Source organism: Dermacentor variabilis, chromosome 1, assembly GCF_050947875.1.
Source record: "Dermacentor variabilis isolate Ectoservices chromosome 1, ASM5094787v1, whole genome shotgun sequence".
Lineage (NCBI taxonomy): Eukaryota > Metazoa > Arthropoda > Arachnida > Ixodida > Ixodidae > Dermacentor > Dermacentor variabilis.
Window position 1 is genome coordinate 84,993,586 of NC_134568.1, and position 18,289 is coordinate 85,011,874.

The 18,289-nt window shown below is 43.7% G+C and overlaps 1 protein-coding gene across 4 annotated transcripts in view; it reads left to right on the forward strand.

Annotated features, from left to right (window-relative positions):
• The window catches only part of rt (Protein O-mannosyltransferase rt), an 84,732-nt gene that overhangs the window by 55,602 nt on the left and 10,841 nt on the right, over window positions 1-18,289 (forward strand). Inside the window, exons 17-19 of one of the 4 annotated variants that reach the window (XM_075690873.1) lie at window positions 826-952; window positions 1,418-1,592; window positions 15,405-15,849. In XM_075690873.1, coding sequence (XP_075546988.1) covers window positions 826-952; window positions 1,418-1,592; window positions 15,405-15,846 — 744 coding nt within the window. In that variant the 3' untranslated portion in view covers window positions 15,847-15,849. Of the gene's footprint in view, window positions 1-825; window positions 953-1,417; window positions 1,593-1,775; window positions 5,721-8,512; window positions 8,594-15,404; window positions 15,850-18,289 lie in introns of those variants that run through there. The other 3 variants (XM_075690882.1, XM_075690899.1, XM_075690891.1) reach the window with 3 other exon arrangements.

An 18,289-nucleotide genomic window follows, 5' to 3' on the forward strand; every position in this document is an offset into this window, starting at 1 on the left:
TTGGTCGGGTATCGACAACAAAAGTTACGGTTTTATGCCAGATCAACTTGCATCTATTCGCAGAGGCCACACGACACATGGGAAACCGACAAACCGTCTCACAACGAAAGCGAGTGTACGGGAGGGTACGAATGTTGTTCTCTACTGCCATGACCATTTTTATGACGTACCATATGGAGGCATCTCACCTTGGCACCGTTCCTAGATGCTTGGTCTCTTGTCGAGCTTCTAGCATTGTTATTTGGCGTAATACACATTTTGTCTAGTGCTGTAAAGCATATCAAAGCATATCTGTCATTTGGAGTGCACATAAGTTGTTTGCCATCACTTTTTGTCTTGTGCCTGACAGCGCAAATTGTTCTAGCACATTTATAATTTTATGTCTGTCTTGCGCCCAGGTGCATATCTCTGTTCTCATTAGTCTACAAAATTTTATTTAGTTGTTTACAAATTTAAGTTCCTTTCCTACCCAAATATATATGTTTGCAACATACTGTGAATGGCATACCATCCGTGGGAAGTCGAGTGTAATTGGTTGTTGTTGGCTTTGTCTTGGTTCACTGTTGAGCAGCACTTACTGATTGCACTATAATAACAGCCTTTGCCGAATGGCTAAAGATTACTGCTGTACTACTCCAAGTGTTTCAAAAGACCAATTTTTCTGTTCCAAAACTGCTTCAAAATGCTGGTGCGACGGCTCCTAAACTGCTCCAGAACAACATTTTTCTCGCTTCAAAAATTGCTCCAAATCCTAAACTGGCTAGACCACCACTGCCATGAAGTTATTCTTTGTCTTCTTACTTGCATATATTATTGCTTTTTCAGGCCCAGATTCACTTGGTTGGAAATGTGGTTACTTGGTATACGGCCACAGTCTGCCTCCTCCTTTATGTGCTCATCTTTTGTTTTTATCTTCTGAGGCGACAGCGGCTGGTCTGTGACATTCCTGAAGGTACGTGCTGTGCATGGTTTACTTGGAATTGATTGGTAACTAAAATGGTATCACTGTGTCGTTATTTTTTTAAAGCAATTTTTGAATGCGTCTGCCTTTCCTGCACTTCAGTTCGTCTCCTTTTATTTTTTCCCCGTGACAAACAGAATTACAATATTGTAAATGCAAGCAGTTTTTACTGGCACCTTTTCTTGAGCAGGGGAAAAGAACATATCCTCAGACTAATTGGTGGAAGGAAAGATCAGGCAGCATATGATTGCATATGATTAGTTGAGCATTGTGCATATTGGTTGTGAAGCACCAGCCTGATGTGAAATTGTAGTCTACCTGCTGCATGCACGTATATACAAATGACATTTAGCTCGTGTTCATGACAACTTTGTCTGATGACTAGGCAGGTTTGTTTGCAATGTCTAAACTGCAAAACCCATTTTAATATGTGCACATTGATGTTTGTTTGTGCAGATACATTTGAGAAGTTCAGATTTGGAGGAGAGCTGTGCGTTGTGGGCTATGCCATGCACTTGGTGCCATATTTCTTTGCTGACCGGACACTGTTTTTGCACCACTACCTGCCCGCACTGCTGTACAAGATCCTTGGTATCATCGTCGTGCTGGAGCACCTTGACTATGTCCTATGGTAAGTGAACAGTGCTCACCATTGATGAATATAGTTTTTTTATTCAATGCACTAGGTTAGTCACAAAAGTTAACTGTGCCAGGGCTGCTGTGTTTGGATGAAACATTCTGCTATAAAGTGGGAAAATTCTAACAAGTGTTTGCCTGACGTATTTAACTGTTATGCTTTCTGCATCCCATAAAGCCATGTCATCAAGAAGAAGTGGATACAGCTGGGATTCTATACTTCTGTTATCATCTGGCTGCTGGGTGTCATCTACGTGTTCTGGCGTTTCTCTGTATTTTCATATGGCACAACTGCCCTGTCAGCACAGGATGTACTGGACCTAAAGTGGAGGGACTCTTGGAGCTTCATCATTCACCGTCCTTGATTTGTATTCCTGTATGGAATCTGTAGCCTTCTTGTTACTGGAAGGGATCCTTTGTCATAGCTTTCTTTTTTTTAAGCCAAATTTTGAAGTGGGAGAACCCCAGTCAGACTGGCAAATTTAGTATCACTTTCAGCAAGTGCACCGTGTTTTCACTAAGTGCCATTTTGGTGACACAGCAAAACAAAGTGTTTGGAATTGGATACTAAAAAGGCACTTGAAATAATTGCTACTATAGGAGAAGCAGTAATTGGTGTTGCTTTTTTATTATACAGAACTTCTTGAATGGCATTTGCAAAAACTGCTGGGACAGCAACACCACCAAGCACCAGGGAAGTTTCTTTATTTGCTGTAGTACATGCAGGGCAGAATGTAATAGCAGTGGCTACTGAAATTGAGCAGTGGAAGCACAATATGTTTTGTTGATTGAAACAGATGCAATCGGAACATTACCTGTAAAAAAGTACCTAACTTTGTTTCCTGTTTTTCTTTACTCTTTCAACTGCCTTTGTCAAGGCCACACACTTGTAGCCTCGACACATTTGTAGCCTGGTAAGTGAGTTTGCCACCCGCACTTAGAAATGAGTGCACTCTGCTACAAGCGTCACTGGAGTTTCTCTTATGACATCCTCCAATCAAGAGACACTTGCTCAAAGTCACTCTGAGTTTGCCTGTCTAACAGATTGTTTATCAGGTGGACATTGTGGGTTGTGGTCTCTTGGAAATATTCTGAAAGAGCAATAGAAAAGCCCTCTGACTGACTTTTAATGGTCTCACTTAGGGAAAAAAAGAACTAAATTCGGGTCATTTAGGGACAGAGGGCATTATTTCTACAGTGAATGTCTTGCAGACAGCTGGTTGGTGGCTAGACACTTAACTTACTGCAGTTGCATGCAAAGATGAAGCAATATATGCCTGATGCTAGCGCACTATAAGAAATGACACCATCCAGAACTTTATTGCTCTTGTGGATGCCTTACATTATTTTCGTCTTCCTGTCCTGCTTTATCAGATGCCGACCAACCATCTCATGTTTTTAGAGAATATGTTTAGGCAAGTTGCATTAACACATTGATCATCATTTGTTGCACTGGCGCTTGCATACAACATATATTGAGCCATCTAATACTTAAATGTGCTTGAACATTGTGGTGAGCACACTGCGGAGTCATGAAACTTCACTAATCTGTGTCCACTTGTAAACAGCAAACTCTTCTCCAGAATCCTTGCTGCAAGAAAGGCACCATGCTTTATGTTTAGTATAGAATGTTTGTGGGTCGATGGTACATGTATGAATGTTTATCTTTTACAATGTTTGTTTTATAGTTGGTGAGTTTTTGCACCAGAAACTTTATTTTTACTCTTGATATAACACTTTACAGTGCATGGCAGTGAACATGTTTTGATGATTTATTTACACAGGAATTTTTGGACACTTATTTTAGATATATTTTGTGGCTGGGTGATCTGATATGTTTCTCGTGTGGCACATTTATTGCCTGGTTTTATATTTTGTAGACTTTACAAGCTACAATAGGCATGTTACAAACCATTTTAGAGTAATTTGAATGTAATCTACATTTAATCACTCTTTTATTAATATCTTTTAATGATGTGTTTTTCTGTGTTCATCGTTGCGAAAGTGTTTCGTTTGAGGCGTACAACTTTCATACTGTAACTTTATAAATAGCATGTTACCTATAGCAATAGTATACTGAAATCAAAAGCAGTGAACCTTAAAATTTCTTGTGGACTGTTGTCGTGTTCACTTTTTATGGTATGGACTTCACAATCTGTGAAAAAGCATGTAAAGATGAGAATCTGCTGTCAGATTTAATTACTTTTTTGTGTGTTTGTTTGAATGGACATGTTTATACGTTCATGTTCATAAAAGCTTACTGTACTATTCTACAACTACTTGATGGGCGCAACCTTCATGCAGTAGTGCCACTGTTAGCATGTTTTTGTAGCAAGACCAGAACAAGATCAAACATACTGCACATGTGCATTTGCACGTTCTTTTAAATATGGGTTTCTGATTTTTAAAGTGTAAGAATCTGGAAATAATATGCACTTGTTAAAAGTGATTCGTAATTTCTTCTAAAGACTTGGCACATGAACTGGTCTTTATTATGCGAAGGCATTGGGGCACCTTTCATGTGATTTTGGAGCGTTTGAACTTAACGTGAACTCTTTTCCTGAAATGTTGATGGGTTGGTTTTATAATTGTTTTCTTTATACCTTTAATGCTCATTCATTGTTTTTCCACCTTTGCTGTGATTCTGTATGGTCTAAATTTTGATATATATTGTTACAGCGTTGTACTTAATGTTAGTGAAACAAGCAACACTTCCATTAAGAAATATCGTTTCTTTTAAGGTTGTGACATTACAGAAATATATGCACCTTTTACAATGCATTGTCAGGGCACTTCGATACCACAGTAGTCTTGAAAATGCTTAATTTCATCATAGCCTGGCCATGAAACACAATTGAGTGCAATGCACTTGTTGCTTGCACATGTGCATAAGGCACCTTTTGGTTTCATACTGAGTATTCAGGCTGCAAAATAATTATTTCTGTAATGGTGCCCATATTGTTCAAATTTTGGCTCCTGACAGTACTTTTATACCAGAGCAACGAATGTACACTCTTTTTGGTGAATGGTATTGCGAGTTCTGTGCCTTCCTGCAAGTAATATATCAGCATAGTGTTACTGAGAGAGAAGCAGCCTGCTATAAGCGTGAAAGAAATGTGTAGGAATAATGATTATTATTGTGAAGCAAAAGTATGCCATAAAGGTTGTACAACTCTTCGGAGCATGTGGCAGTAAATCGTCTAATTTTTTTTTAGTTATTCAAAACATTGTGTATAAATGCCATCAGTGCTTTCGTGATGTCGATTGCAAATGTTTCTAGGAAACCACAACCATGCCTTGAGTTGAATTTATTCAAATTTGTTGTTTACTTGGCATGAACTGGAAAAATAGCAAATTTTATGGCATTGCACTTTGAACTCTGCTGCACCTATTACCAATGGAACTGTTTACCCTGCAGATTAAAGACACCTAAGGGGTCAAAATTAACCTTAGAGCCCTGCCCACTACATTGTCCCTCAAACTGTTGCTTTGAAATCAAAAAACCCATCTTTATGTCTTTGATGAAACAGTGAATGTGTTCTTCTTAACCATTTAGACATACCATCCAGGTAATGCCTTGCATGTGTGATTATAAGGTAATTATGCTCCCCGGTCTAGTAGAAAGGATAAAGACCATGAAAGTCTGAAATGCAGGAAAGGGCAGACAGGTTTGTTGCAGAGGCCCTCTAAGGGACAGCTTTTCTATCTGCCTTTCTTTTTTCTCACTCAGTATGATGTGATAAAGTCAAGGATCAAGTGTTACTTTCAAAACTGAGAAGTAAATGTGAGCTACTATGTATGCATGTCTCTTATCAGTTTTCTAAAGTGACTTGTTTGTGCAAGTGCATTGTCCAACTGCTAAGTGTCCTAATTTATTTGTTTTTTATGCAATGTGTTCATGCTGGTCGTCACTATTGAATGAGCCTGCTGTTGTTTGCATATTGAATCTTGCTGTAGGCAGAAAAATGTTCACTTGAATTTTCTGCATTTATTTCAATGGTGTACATGTGGTTGGCAAGATTAATTATTCATTCAAATAACACTTCAAAGAAGTAGTGGTCAGGGGTGTAACAACTTGGTCTTACCATCAAGGCCATTATTAAAGTGAAGTTTTCTTTGCCTCTTCCTTTGACTTTTCCACTGCTGCTCCTGATGCTGCTGTCACTGTCTTGCACGCCACGTTAGGAGGTGGTTCAAAGTGTGCATGTACAGGGCAGCAGTGTGGCAGAGAAAAAAGATGGTGTGAGAAACTCGTTTGGACCTTTCCATCGTGTCGCATGTGCATAATTCCCTCTGGTGCTCTCTGGGTGTCGCCACAGTACCCTCTTGACAACTGTGATTATCCGTTACCCCCCGCAAAAGCAATGCAGAAACTGCAGCACTTTCTACTAATGTGCAACAGTCCGGAGAGGGGTAGATAGAATGGAATGGATAGAAGATAATGAGGGGGCAAGGAGAGGAGGCAGAGCATGGGTAGAACTGATGCAGTCACGAAACGAGTGAATGACAGCATTGCCACTCTTCGCTTGCAGTTTCTATACCTGGGGGTAGGGTGGGAGGGGGAAAAGGCGATGTGAGAAAGCAAGGAAACACTACTACTAGACACGACAGCAGTTGTGGAGAAACTTAATAAATGTAAGTTCCAAGTACAGTACGGTATGTTTCTGCTATTTCTTAAAAAATAAGCACTATGGAAATTTGCCAAGCGGACAACTGACGCGTGGCGTGCAAACACAAAGCCGCATTAAAGCACCGTATCGTCTATGCGACACTGTGGTAGCAGTCACACGTCAAATCAGTACTTCTGTGCCCGCCGCTGTAGCTTTGTGGCTATGGTGTTGCTAGAGGTCGGGGGTTCAATCCACAGCCACATTTTGACGGGGCCGAAATCCAAAAACACTCATGTACTTCAATTTAGGTGCACGATACAGAACCCCAGGGGGTCAAAATGAATCCGGAGTCTGCCACTACTGCGTGCCTCATAAACCGATTGTGGTTTTTGCACGTACAGCACCATAATTCAATTAAAGCTTAAACTTCTGCCACGATGCAATGTGTGGTGTGAGGGCGTGAGGCAATGACAATGCAAACTTTCTCCAGAGGTTATGAACAATGGCGCCCAACAATGCCTCAAGCAAACACGTCTTGGTGTGTGATCTTTGTAATACACAGACAAACAGCAGTGGTGCATGCAAGGTAATGTTTAACATCTACTTACCGTTTGTATTGCACTAAACCCTGAAGAAATTAAACATTTGCCATCAACACCGCTAATTATCGGCAATCAAAGCTAATGGCTCAGAAAGCTTTGCTTATGTATTGATTCTCGCAATGCCTGGGACCTGCAGAATTTTTTGCTTCAGGTGTCCAGTTAACATGTACTTACATGACAGAAAGGATTGCATATATCTAAAAAACTAATATATTTTTTTCTGGTTTTCTGCAATCTGCGTTGGTAGTATTGCCCCTTTTTTAGAAGAGCAACTTGGGCAAAGCATTTCGCTTGTATATGAATCTACCCATTGGTAAGCATTTCATGCATAGATAAGTTAACCATACATAAAAGCTACGCCCAGGTGACAATGTGCTGCCACATAGTAAGTTCTCAAGTGACAAACAAAAACTTTTGAGCACCTGTTGCTCTTTATTTACGTGACAACTTGCCTAGTGGCAACATGCCGTATCTACTTGCATAATGATCACACTTTTTTTGTCAGAAAAATTGCCTGAAATTCAGGGGTGCGATCATTACACTGATGAAATTTCCCACGAAAACAAAAAGTTTTCTTTTTCATCCGGCATTTGCTGCAGGATGACAACAGGTCAAGAAACAGACAGCTGCCGCTGTAACAGTGCGGGACCCAAAACAAAATGGCGGTCGGCGGAGCAAGCTGAACGAGCCAAACATGATTTTTTTTCTTTTTCCGGGTACAACATTACGCGCATTGAAATAGTTTCTTCCACATCAGTAATGAATAATATCGACATGTCTGTGGCAATAACGTAGCCATGTCCACTTTGAGGAGACAGAAACAGAGATGGGCATGCTTAACTGCCAGTGACATAGAAATACATGGCAGGTATGCTGTGGAAACTGCAGCATTTGTGTTCACTACTATCCTAATACGGCACGTTTCTGCTAAGTGTGGGCAAATATCGTAGCTGTGTTACAAGCGTTAGCATATGAATAGGGTACACTTCTAACGTATCAGTGTAAACATGGCTACTTTCGTTGCCGCTCGTGATTCGTTGCGTGCCCACGAGTGCAGATTAAGAATCGAAAGGCTTTTTTGTTGTTGTTGTTGTTGACCACAACCATTATAAAGCCTACAATTAATAAAGCCAAGGCAAGTTTAGTTGTAGCTTTCTTTTTTTTTTATAGAAGTGCGGAAAGTGATAAAAGGAATAAAATGGGACATCTGCTTAAGAATGTTTGGTGTGTGCAGACCGCTTGGTACATCTTGAAGAGTCGTTCGCGTAGCATTCGTCAGTATTCGGCAAATGGTATGCGCAATCATCATTAGCTAGACTAGGCACACGACATATCGCTGCGGCAAGTTCGGGGGGTGATCATTACGCGAGTGTGATCATTATGCAAGTAAGTACGGTATTGTCACTGTGCGTAGCTTTTATGCATGGGCAAACTTGCCCGTGCATGAAATGCTCCATGTAAGTGGCCTCAATGCTTATGGTGTCAAGACTGATGTGAGGTGCGTGGTGTATTTAATGTGGTAATTCCCACATGAAGAGCACTCTATTGCAGGACATATTGGCAAAGTTAGAAAATCAACAGAGGATATGACTATAAATACAAGGCACTGTCTGGCTGAGCTTCCTTTTTTGATGATTTTGTCAGAACGCCGATTTTGAACGGCAAAGTGAATTCTGAACTCTCGTATTTTTTTTTTTTTTCAGCTCTGTATATTTGCTCAGCATGCAGTGCTGGTTTATTCTTGTGATCTGCAATGCCTTGAAGATTATCCCATCGAGAGCCAGGTCACATTTTTTTTTTCTGTGAACTCATACTAATCTAAGATCTGATGTCTCGAAATGCCTGATGTGCAGCTGTCATTGTGTATAGTTCATTAGTTGCACTCAAGAAAAAATACTGGGAAGCAAGCTGGGAAACTAAGTCTTAGAAATGAAAGGCATGTGGTTTCTGTTGCATGAAAACATATTGTAGCACGAAAGCATAATCACACAGAAGACAGACACATGTCACAGGCGTTACCAATAACTTTATTCGAAAGACAGCGAAACACGGTGTACAGTTGAGTGCCTCCATAACTAAATGACCTGTATAACGAAAGAATAATTCTATCGCAGTTGCGATAATTCTATCGTTCTATTGGGAGCTGTGTGGTGCACAATCTTTACAACCAAGTGACCTGTATAATGAACAATTTTGAAAGTTGCAAGCACTTCATTGTAAAGGTGTTTGACTGTATATACTGTTCCAAAAGCACAGGTGCACCAGCCACTGAAGGCGATTATCATCGCCCTCAGTGGTGAATTATGGTGTTTACATGCCAAAACCAGATCTGATAATGAGGTATGACGTAGAAGGCTTGGGTTAATGTTGACCTCCGTGGGGGGGTTCTTTATTCTGCACCCACCGCATGAGCGTTTTTTTCATTTCACCCCCATTGAAATTGGGTTGCAGCAACCGGGACTTGATCCCACAATCGCATGCTTAGCAGCGCAGTGTCAAAGCCACTAAGCAATCACGGGAGGTGAAAGGTCTGAAGAAAGTATGCTCCGTTTTGTACCACACAACAAGGCTGTACACAATCGCAACATTTTCTTTTATGTATAAGACTTCCAGTAGCTCACGTGCCATAGCATATTAGCACTCGAAAAACCAGAAGTGTTGCGTGATCATGCTCCAGTGTGCCTTGACTCTAGTGACCCCAGGAGCTATATTTTGGGGCCTTGAAGTGTCAGCCCTTATACTGTGTGTTCCAGCAAACACATTCAAATAAAAAAAAAATTTCCTGTGGCATTCCATGAGCTGGTCTACTCGAGGCACAAGAAATTAAAATGCATATTTGACTAATTAACTAAAATTCACTAATTAAGTTTAAGCTATTTAGGGGACATACTGCAATTTACTAATTCTAGCTGGGGAGTTCACAAGGCGTCCCCCCGCCTTGTGAACTTCGAATTTATTTAGTGTGACACCAGTTTTGATTTTTAATTCCAGAACTTTGCGGAAGAATGCATTGGCATTCCAGTTACTTTTTTGCTTGAATGCATAAAACAATGTTTTGTTAAGTGGAACGACAGTGCATATTTACAAGTTTGCGGGTGCCTATCTCGTAAATGATGTCATCCGCACAATTATTTTCAAGTGAATACGCCTTGCAGTCTCACCTGCTAGAATTTGTAAATTGTAATATGTGCCATAAGGTAATTAGTTAAGACTTAATTAGTGAATCTTGTTAATTTGTCAATTATGCGTTTAAGCTTTTTGTGCAAGTAACGTCCGCCTCTTTGAGTAGACCAGCCCATGATCTAGAATTGCTGTCTGCTACAGGCACTTTTAAAAAAATTGTGAAAATGTTCGCTGAAACATCTATAGTGGCAAGCCGTCTGTGTTGTCTTCCACTGATCGTGAGCTGAATGTTATATGCAGTAATCGCAACCCTTTGCAATGACGAGGCAGTTGCTTAATCAAGCAATTCGCCATAGTCACTGAGATCGGAGGGGAGGCTGTTTTCACAACGCTTCTGCGCCGCCACTTTCAGCAGTGGCACACTTGACGTGCATGGCAGCTTTTTTTTTCCCTGATTGGTCATTTCTAGGTGGCGTTCGTGTCGGCTGCTCTGCGCTATCAAATGAGGTTAGTTTGGCTAGTTTCTTGTATAGGATGCTAAGAACCACAGCTAAAAACAATAAAAGCATCGCGAGGAACCAGACAAGGAATGAACAAATATAACTTTATTTGAAACGGCTCCTCGTCCCTGCGTCAGATGCTTCGGGAAGATTTTACAAGCACTTTTTTTTATTTCTTTTTTTTTTTGCACTTAGCACGATGATGATGATTTATTGCCATCCCCTTTGAAATGGGGTGGTGACAAATGGTCACCTAGCCTGCTTGATTTAAACGGGTATGCTATGCATGTTTTTTATCTAGCATTTTTGTATACATCTCCCTAATCTTCATTTTTTTTCCTTCATAATTTACCTCGTACCGCTAGCTATGACTAAGTGATCTGCTCGTATCAATCTCTTCCCTGCTTTTTTTCTGCCAGTACTCTAAACGTCACTTGTTTATCTTGACTGCTAACCGGTTGACGCATCCGTCCACTTTAAACTCAAGCGCTTCTGCAAGGTGTACATTACCTGCGGCAATGATGAGGCGAGGTGCCACCTTTTGATTCCCGCACCGTGAGTCACGAAACAGGCGCCCATTCCTAGAAGGCACTTGCATGAAGTTGTTGCTTAAAACATGCCTCGTACCCACACTAGGTTGATTGAAAAAAATGCATCGAATAAGATACCAAAAGGGGCTAAAGACAGACATTCAGAATGAAGCATTAGGCAACTAAATGCTAATAGAAAATTTTTCAGGGTCTATACATAAATTTAGGACAACATGAAAATAAAGTTAAGCTTCCCACAGTCGGTACCCTAGCAGCGAAACCTTCCTGAACCTTTAATGAACTTGTGTATAGCAGTAATCATTGACCCATGGCTCGTGCCTAATTGACAGGCACCAAAGGACAAGATGTTTAGTGTAGTAAGTGCTATACCCAGTTTATTAGTTGGAAATAAAAGGAACATTCTGCGGAGGGAAGAGAACTGGCAGCAAGAAAGAGATGGTCCATAATTTCTGGTTCATTGCAAAAAGAACAGAGGTTAGGTATGGATATACCCATAGGCGGAGGAAAGTCATGTTTATGGGAGGTGGGGGGGGGGGGGGGCAGACCAGCTTTCCGAACCCTTTATTTATATATATATATATATATATATATATATATATAACATTTAAAAGCAGGTACACTTGAAGAAACTTCGTGTGACCGCGAAGAATTGTTCGCTGAAGTGGCGACCTCATATCAGCATACACAAAACCTCATAGTAGGAGACAGTACAATTTCACAGTCCAAGTCCTCTCGCACCACCAAGAATCTGGCGTCCCTCGGTGGTGCAATTTTCCTTAGTGAAATTGTGTTATACTTCGCTATCACTAATACTGCTTTGCATTTTCGGAGAAACTGCAGCATTTTTTTTTTCTTTTCTGCTGCACATGACTGCTGTTGATTCTGATTTCGAGTGAATCCGGCTTGGCCTCATTTCGGTTTCTGAGTGAATTATACAGGGTGTCCCAACTATCAGGCACGAAGAATTAAAAAAAAAAGAGCAATTGCGTTACTCCAAGAAAACCTAGTGCATATTGTTTCCAGTACAGTGGACTGGCCGTCACAAATTTTTTCGCTGCTGAGATTTAGTTAGGCAATTATATTTATCTACCACTACAAATACTGTCCTACTTATCAAAGTGTCAATGATGCATTTGTAAGCACCCCCAAATGACATCTAAGTTCAGTGTTTTGAGTGACGTACTAATTGTGTACAACTTTTTCCGACTGGTAAAGAAACCCCACGAAAAATGAAAAATATCACGTGACTGCGCGCCCACTCGCATGTGTGGGTTTATCGACCGGTTGCCTTCACCCAAAAAGATGACGTTCTCGTGACGCCTGCGGCAGAAAGGACGTTCCACATCCGCCGCCAAGGTTTGTGGTGGTGGCGCTGGCTAGCACTTCCAGGGTTATACTAAGAAAACATAAATATCCAAGAAAGTGGATAGCTAAACGGCGCCGCGGTAGCTCAATTGGTAGAGGATCGCACGCGAAATGCGAAAGTTATGGGATCGTTCCCAGCCTGCGGCAAGTTGTTTTTTCATCCACTTTCCATTAATTCATAGTTCATTTATTTCATTTATTAAGCACAAGTAATTTCCCCTATGTTGTCCTTGGTGTCACTGTTTGTTGGCTTCTTATGATATAAGCTGTGGTAATGACATTTTAGGTGTGTGTGGGGGGAGGGCGAGGTAGGCTTCGGCATCGCCAGGGGGAGGGGGCTCTGCCCTTTCCGGAAAACTCCGGAGCGGGCTCAGGCCCCGGAGCTAAACCCCCCCCCCCCCCTCGTAGCCAGTGCCTATGGATAAACCAGATCTATGAAGGTAAAAATTCAGGCGGGGAACCCTACAACGGAAGCTTGTTAAGGTCACCTCGCATTGTCGTGAAAGGCATTTGCTCATGTTCCACCGGAAACTTAAATGTCGAAAATAATCTGCGGGAAGTAGGGATGAATCGTTACAATTTATAAATAAAATATATTTAAATCTGGCTCCCGTTATAAAAGCGAAATCGGGAACATTTAAAACCGGGCCTTTTAGTGACGAGGATGCATGCGAGTGAGCTGATTCATCTGAAAAGATTCCACTGTGACCTGGGACCCAGACAAAGCAGACTTAAGACAAATTGTTCGGACAAACGTCCGAATATACTCGGGAGGTGTGACCGATTATTACAAGTTAATGTGTACAAACCGAAAGCGCATTGGTAACAAATATTGCTTTATAGCTCTGTGGACCCAATTTTCTCGTGACTAGAATAATTGCCAGAAATTCTGCAAGAAATATTGGAGCATAATTAGCGAGATGGAGGGCAAAGTGAGTTAAGCTGATTTGAAAAGATGCCAACTCCGGCCTTCTCTAAATTTTGTGTTGCAGCCGTAGAAATAACCAAGTGAGACGGAAATTTACTAAGATGATCTTGAAGGAGCCCATGTATGCGCTCTGAAAGAAGTTTTGCTTGTTTTGGAAAAATGTCATCAAACATCAGTTTCACCTTTGACGAATTAGTTTTTGGAGATATCAGGCACGGTAGCTGCACATGAAGTTTTGATAACAGCGTCCGAACAAAAATAACTTGCTGTTGTCGGTAACGCCGCCAGTGCGTTCTGAAAAAAATGAATCGGGAGAATTGATGAAGATGGAAACGGGAGAGGGGTGCATCGTATAGCTTCAGTTGCTTAAATCTGGACTCAATTGCGGATGAATTCCAGCCTCCAGATAAAGCGCATTGGTAGCCACAAAACGTGGCAGCCCAAGACATAGACGCAGCGCTTGCCTTTCTATTAGTATTAAAGGTCTAACCTTGTATGCTGCACATCCTGAAAAAAGAACAGAGTCGAATTCGAGAATAGGGCGGACGTAAAGCTTGATCATCAGCAACGTAGCCCTACGCATACCCGTCTTTTTATTACTGAAATGACGTAACAATCCCATTGCACATTCTCCTTTACTAGCATTTGTTTCGATTTGCTACTGCCAGTTTAGCGTACCGTCATATGTTATCCCTAACTACTTAAAAACTGCAACTTGCAGTATGGGCTCATTTCGATAATTAGAAATGAAAACGAGATTTGTCAATGGAAACGCTAGTAATGAGGATTTCTTGACGTTAAGGGGAAAATACAGTCCATCCAGCCAGGACTTGAGTGCAGACAAATATCGCAATATCTAAAGTTACCAAAGCTGAAACATGTCCTGATAGTCCTGCGAGTCGAATGCGGCTTTCTAAATCAACGTGAGCTGACCATATGAAACATTGAGGCCTAAATCTTATTCTCCTCAAGCAAAGAATACCCTCGGAAGAATTGAATTCGTTGAGCCGGACTATATTCAATGTAAGGGCAATTGGCTGAATGTTGCCAAAGCTAGGCCTATCCGAGGTTTTGATTTTTAAGTAAAAGCGCAATTTTTGCAATTTTTCAGAAATACAGGATCCATGTTTATTGAAGTGAACTGTTGCCTATATTCAAAAGCTCATTAGGGAAATAGTTAAATAACAATTTAATCATAGCTGTTGTGATACAGTCTGGTCCAACAGCCGATTGATGTGCAGCTAAAATGACATAAGGTAATTCCGCCATAGTCAGTTCTACAAATTCATATGTCCAACTATTAAACCTGCTAGGTCTAGAACATTGCGAAGAAAAGCGTCCTTCAAGCCCTTTTTCGATAACATCTAGTGAATCCGCCGCTTCTTTGGGGGATAGAACAGGAATGCGAGCCATGCGAACTGTTGGAGATTTTTGTACTCCAGATTTTTCCATGCTGCTGTTCTTCGCCTGTAAGCCCGTGTACATGCTCCAATCTACCAAAATGAGTTTGACGGCGAGCTGCCAGACATAACCGGAAACTCTGCGGGCTGAGTCGCAGAATTTAAATGTAGTGTACACCGAGACAGCCCTCCGCTGATCATCACAAGCGGTCAACGATGATAACCTTGAACTTATCGCTCACTTATAACCAGTGAGCCGTCTTTGCTGTACAATAGGAGCCTGACGTGAAAGCGTCATTTCAAATGTAATGGGTAAATGATCGTTACTTGTTCCATTGTCAAAGGTATCCCACGATGAAATAGACGTCTGAGTAGACGAGAAAGTCATGTCTAATGCTAATGAGAATCGCTCACGTAGAAAAGTAATTCGACCTGAATTGTGACATTGAAAATTGTTATCATTCACCCAATTCCACAACATTTTTCCACAAACATCTGTTTTCATTCCCCAAAAGGTGTGGTGAGAATTAAAATCCCTTGTCAGGAGCATTACATTTGAACAAGTTCGGCGTAGTGAGTCCAGGTGATCAGTGCACTTGACTCCGTTCCGGAAGTACGCATTAACCATTGTAAACGCAGTGCAACCAGACAGTAAACATCTAATCCTAAATGTACGCAGTCTGAACGCAGATGTCTGAACGCACTGCCGCGCGCTCTGCAGGCAACAGTGGAACGAGATCTGCGACGCGGCAGACGGGCAAATGCACAACGCGAAGACGTGGAACCTGCTGCGGCACCTGCTCGACGAAACCAAGACCAAGTCGCACCAAAGGGACACTCGCCAAGCTCATACATCGGGCGGTCTCTGTACACGGCGCCGACGAAGTCACCAGGCGCATTAACGACAAATACATGCCGACTATACACCCACTGAACGACACGCGCCGTACGGCGGCCTACCCAACGCAAACCTCGATCGTGACATCGACGTCGAGGAGGTCCGCACGGCCCTGCACCTCAAGAGCCGGTCGGCAGCCGGCCCGGACATCGTCTCGAACAAGGCGCTCAAGAACCTCGACGACGGCTCGATTGAGAACCTCGCAAAATACTTCAAGTGCTGGAGAGCGGGCGCGCTGCCAAAGTAGTGCAAGACAGCCAAGACCATCCTGATCTCCAAGCCGGGGAAGCCGCCGGACACGGGCAACCTCAGGCCCATCTCGCTCACGTCCTGCATGGGTAAGGTGCTGGAGCACGTCCTGCTCAACAGGTGGCAAGACTACCTGGAACGAGAAGGGCTGTACCCGGTCATGGTGATCGGCTTCAGACAGCACCTAAGCACGCAGGACGCGATGCTGCAGCTGAAGTACCAGTTAAATCGTCGACGGTGGCGGCAGCGCCCGCGACAACAGGGCAATCCTGGGGCTCGACCTGCAGAATGCCTTCGATAAGGTGAAACACTCGGCCATTCTGTCCCAAGTCTCCAAGCTCAACATGGGCGAAAGATCCTGCAATTACATCAAGGACTTCCTCACGGACAGGACCGCCGAGCTACGAGCAGGCGACCTACAGACGCAAGAGGAGAAGCTCGGGAGCACCGGCACACTGCAAGGATCGGTAATTTCGCCGATGCTGTTCAACCTGGTAATGATCGGAGTAGCCGACAAGCTCGCGAACATCGAAGGCGTCAGGCACACCATCTACGCGGACGATATCACGCTGTGGGTGACCGACGGCAGCGACGCCCACGTCAAGGTCGCGCTGCAAGCCGCCGTCGACGTGATGGAAGACCAGCATGAAGGCACCAGACTGAGATGTTCGCCGAGCAAATCAGAGCTTCTCATACTCCCACCTTCCAACAACGGTAGAGGCAAGACCAGACAACGATAATACGAAAAAATCAGAATCGTAACCAAATCCGGCAACGTGATCCCCCAGGTCGACAAAATCAGGATCCTAGGCATGGTCATCAAAAAGCACGAAAAAAATGGCGAAACCATCGCCCGTCTCACGGCAAAAGCGGCCAACGCGATTCGACTCCTCAAACGAGTCACTGCCCGGAAGCTGGCATGAGAGAGGAGAGCCTAATTAGGCTCGTCCAATCCTTCATCATCAGCCATGTCGCGTACGTTGCAGCCAACAGGTGGCTGCAAAACGAACGCAACAAAATCAACGTAATCATCAGAAGAGCGTACAAGACGGTGCTGGGCCTGTTCGAGTCCACGAGCACGACCCGCTTGTTACAACTCGGGATACACAATACGCTCGAAGAAATAGCCGAAGCGCAACGTGCCTCTCAACTGGAGCGGCTTTCCACGACAAAAGCCGGGTAGAAGATACTGGAGGACCTGGGAATAGGACGCTCGAACAAGGCGGAGATGAAGCTCCCCGTCCCCGAAGAGGTCCGACGCCAGACCAGAATCGACCCCATACCCAAGAACATGAATTCCGAGTTCAAGAAGGGAAGAACAGCGGCGAGGGCCAAGGCTCTCATCGACCAGCATACCAATGACGAACACGCGCACTACGTGGACGCGGCCGAATACCAACGGAACGCCTTCGCAGCGGTAGTCAAAGAGGCGTCAACCGGCGCCACGAGGGCAGCAGCCAGTGGGAGGAGCAGCGGAGCGGAACAAGCGGAGGAGGTGGCCATCGCCTTGGTCATCGCCTTGGCCATCGCCGACGCTGACTGCCGTACGGTGCTGAGTGACTCGAGACAGGCGGTGCAAAACTTCTCCAAAGGCCAAATCTGCAGGGAGGCCGAGCGCGTACTGCGAGCGGCCAAAGTGCAAGGCAGAAAAGTAAGAATCAAGTGGTTCCCGGCGCACGCGGGCGGCGCGTCGGAACGCAATGAGAACCACAATGAGACGGCACACGCAGCGGCGCGAGCGCTAACCAACCGCGTCCCGGCGACAGATCGTCCGACGTGGTTCAGAGCCAAGGACCGCGTGACGGACTACAACGACATCACGAAGGCCTACCGCCTGGCTCGCAGGACTTTCCCCACCCCCGCACCCGAGGCTGAGTCGAGCGGAGGCGGTACAACTGAGACAGCTCCAAACCGGATCGCTACCGAGCCCGGAGCTGATGCATCGCATGTACCCCGAGACATACCCGACCGATAAGTGCAGTGAGGGAGACGGCAGATTACACGCACATGTTGTGGGACTGCATCGAAAATCCAGAGGAAGCAAGATCAAGAACGATCTCGCCGTGGCTCGAGGCAGCCGCGAAGAGCTACTACCAAGACCAACAGCTCTGGGCCGTCCAGCAGGTCCTCAGGGCGCTCGAAAGGCAGGGGACCCAGGGAGCCGGCATCGGCGAGCGGAGACCCGCGCCGAGTAACGGCAACCACGTAGATGACTTACCTCGTCGGGGCGCGCGAGCGCCCAACTGCAGGCACAAATAAAATTTGCTCCAATGCAATCCTGTCAAATGAAACAGTTACCTTATGATACATTTTTGGATGAAAGTAATGCTAACAGCCCTCCGCCTCTACCAGGGCGATCTAAACGAAATCTTCCAAAATTATTAATAGTAAATCGCTGATGTGATGAAAGCCATGATTCTTATAGTAGGACATCATCTCGAATTAGCTTATGAACTAGATAATGTA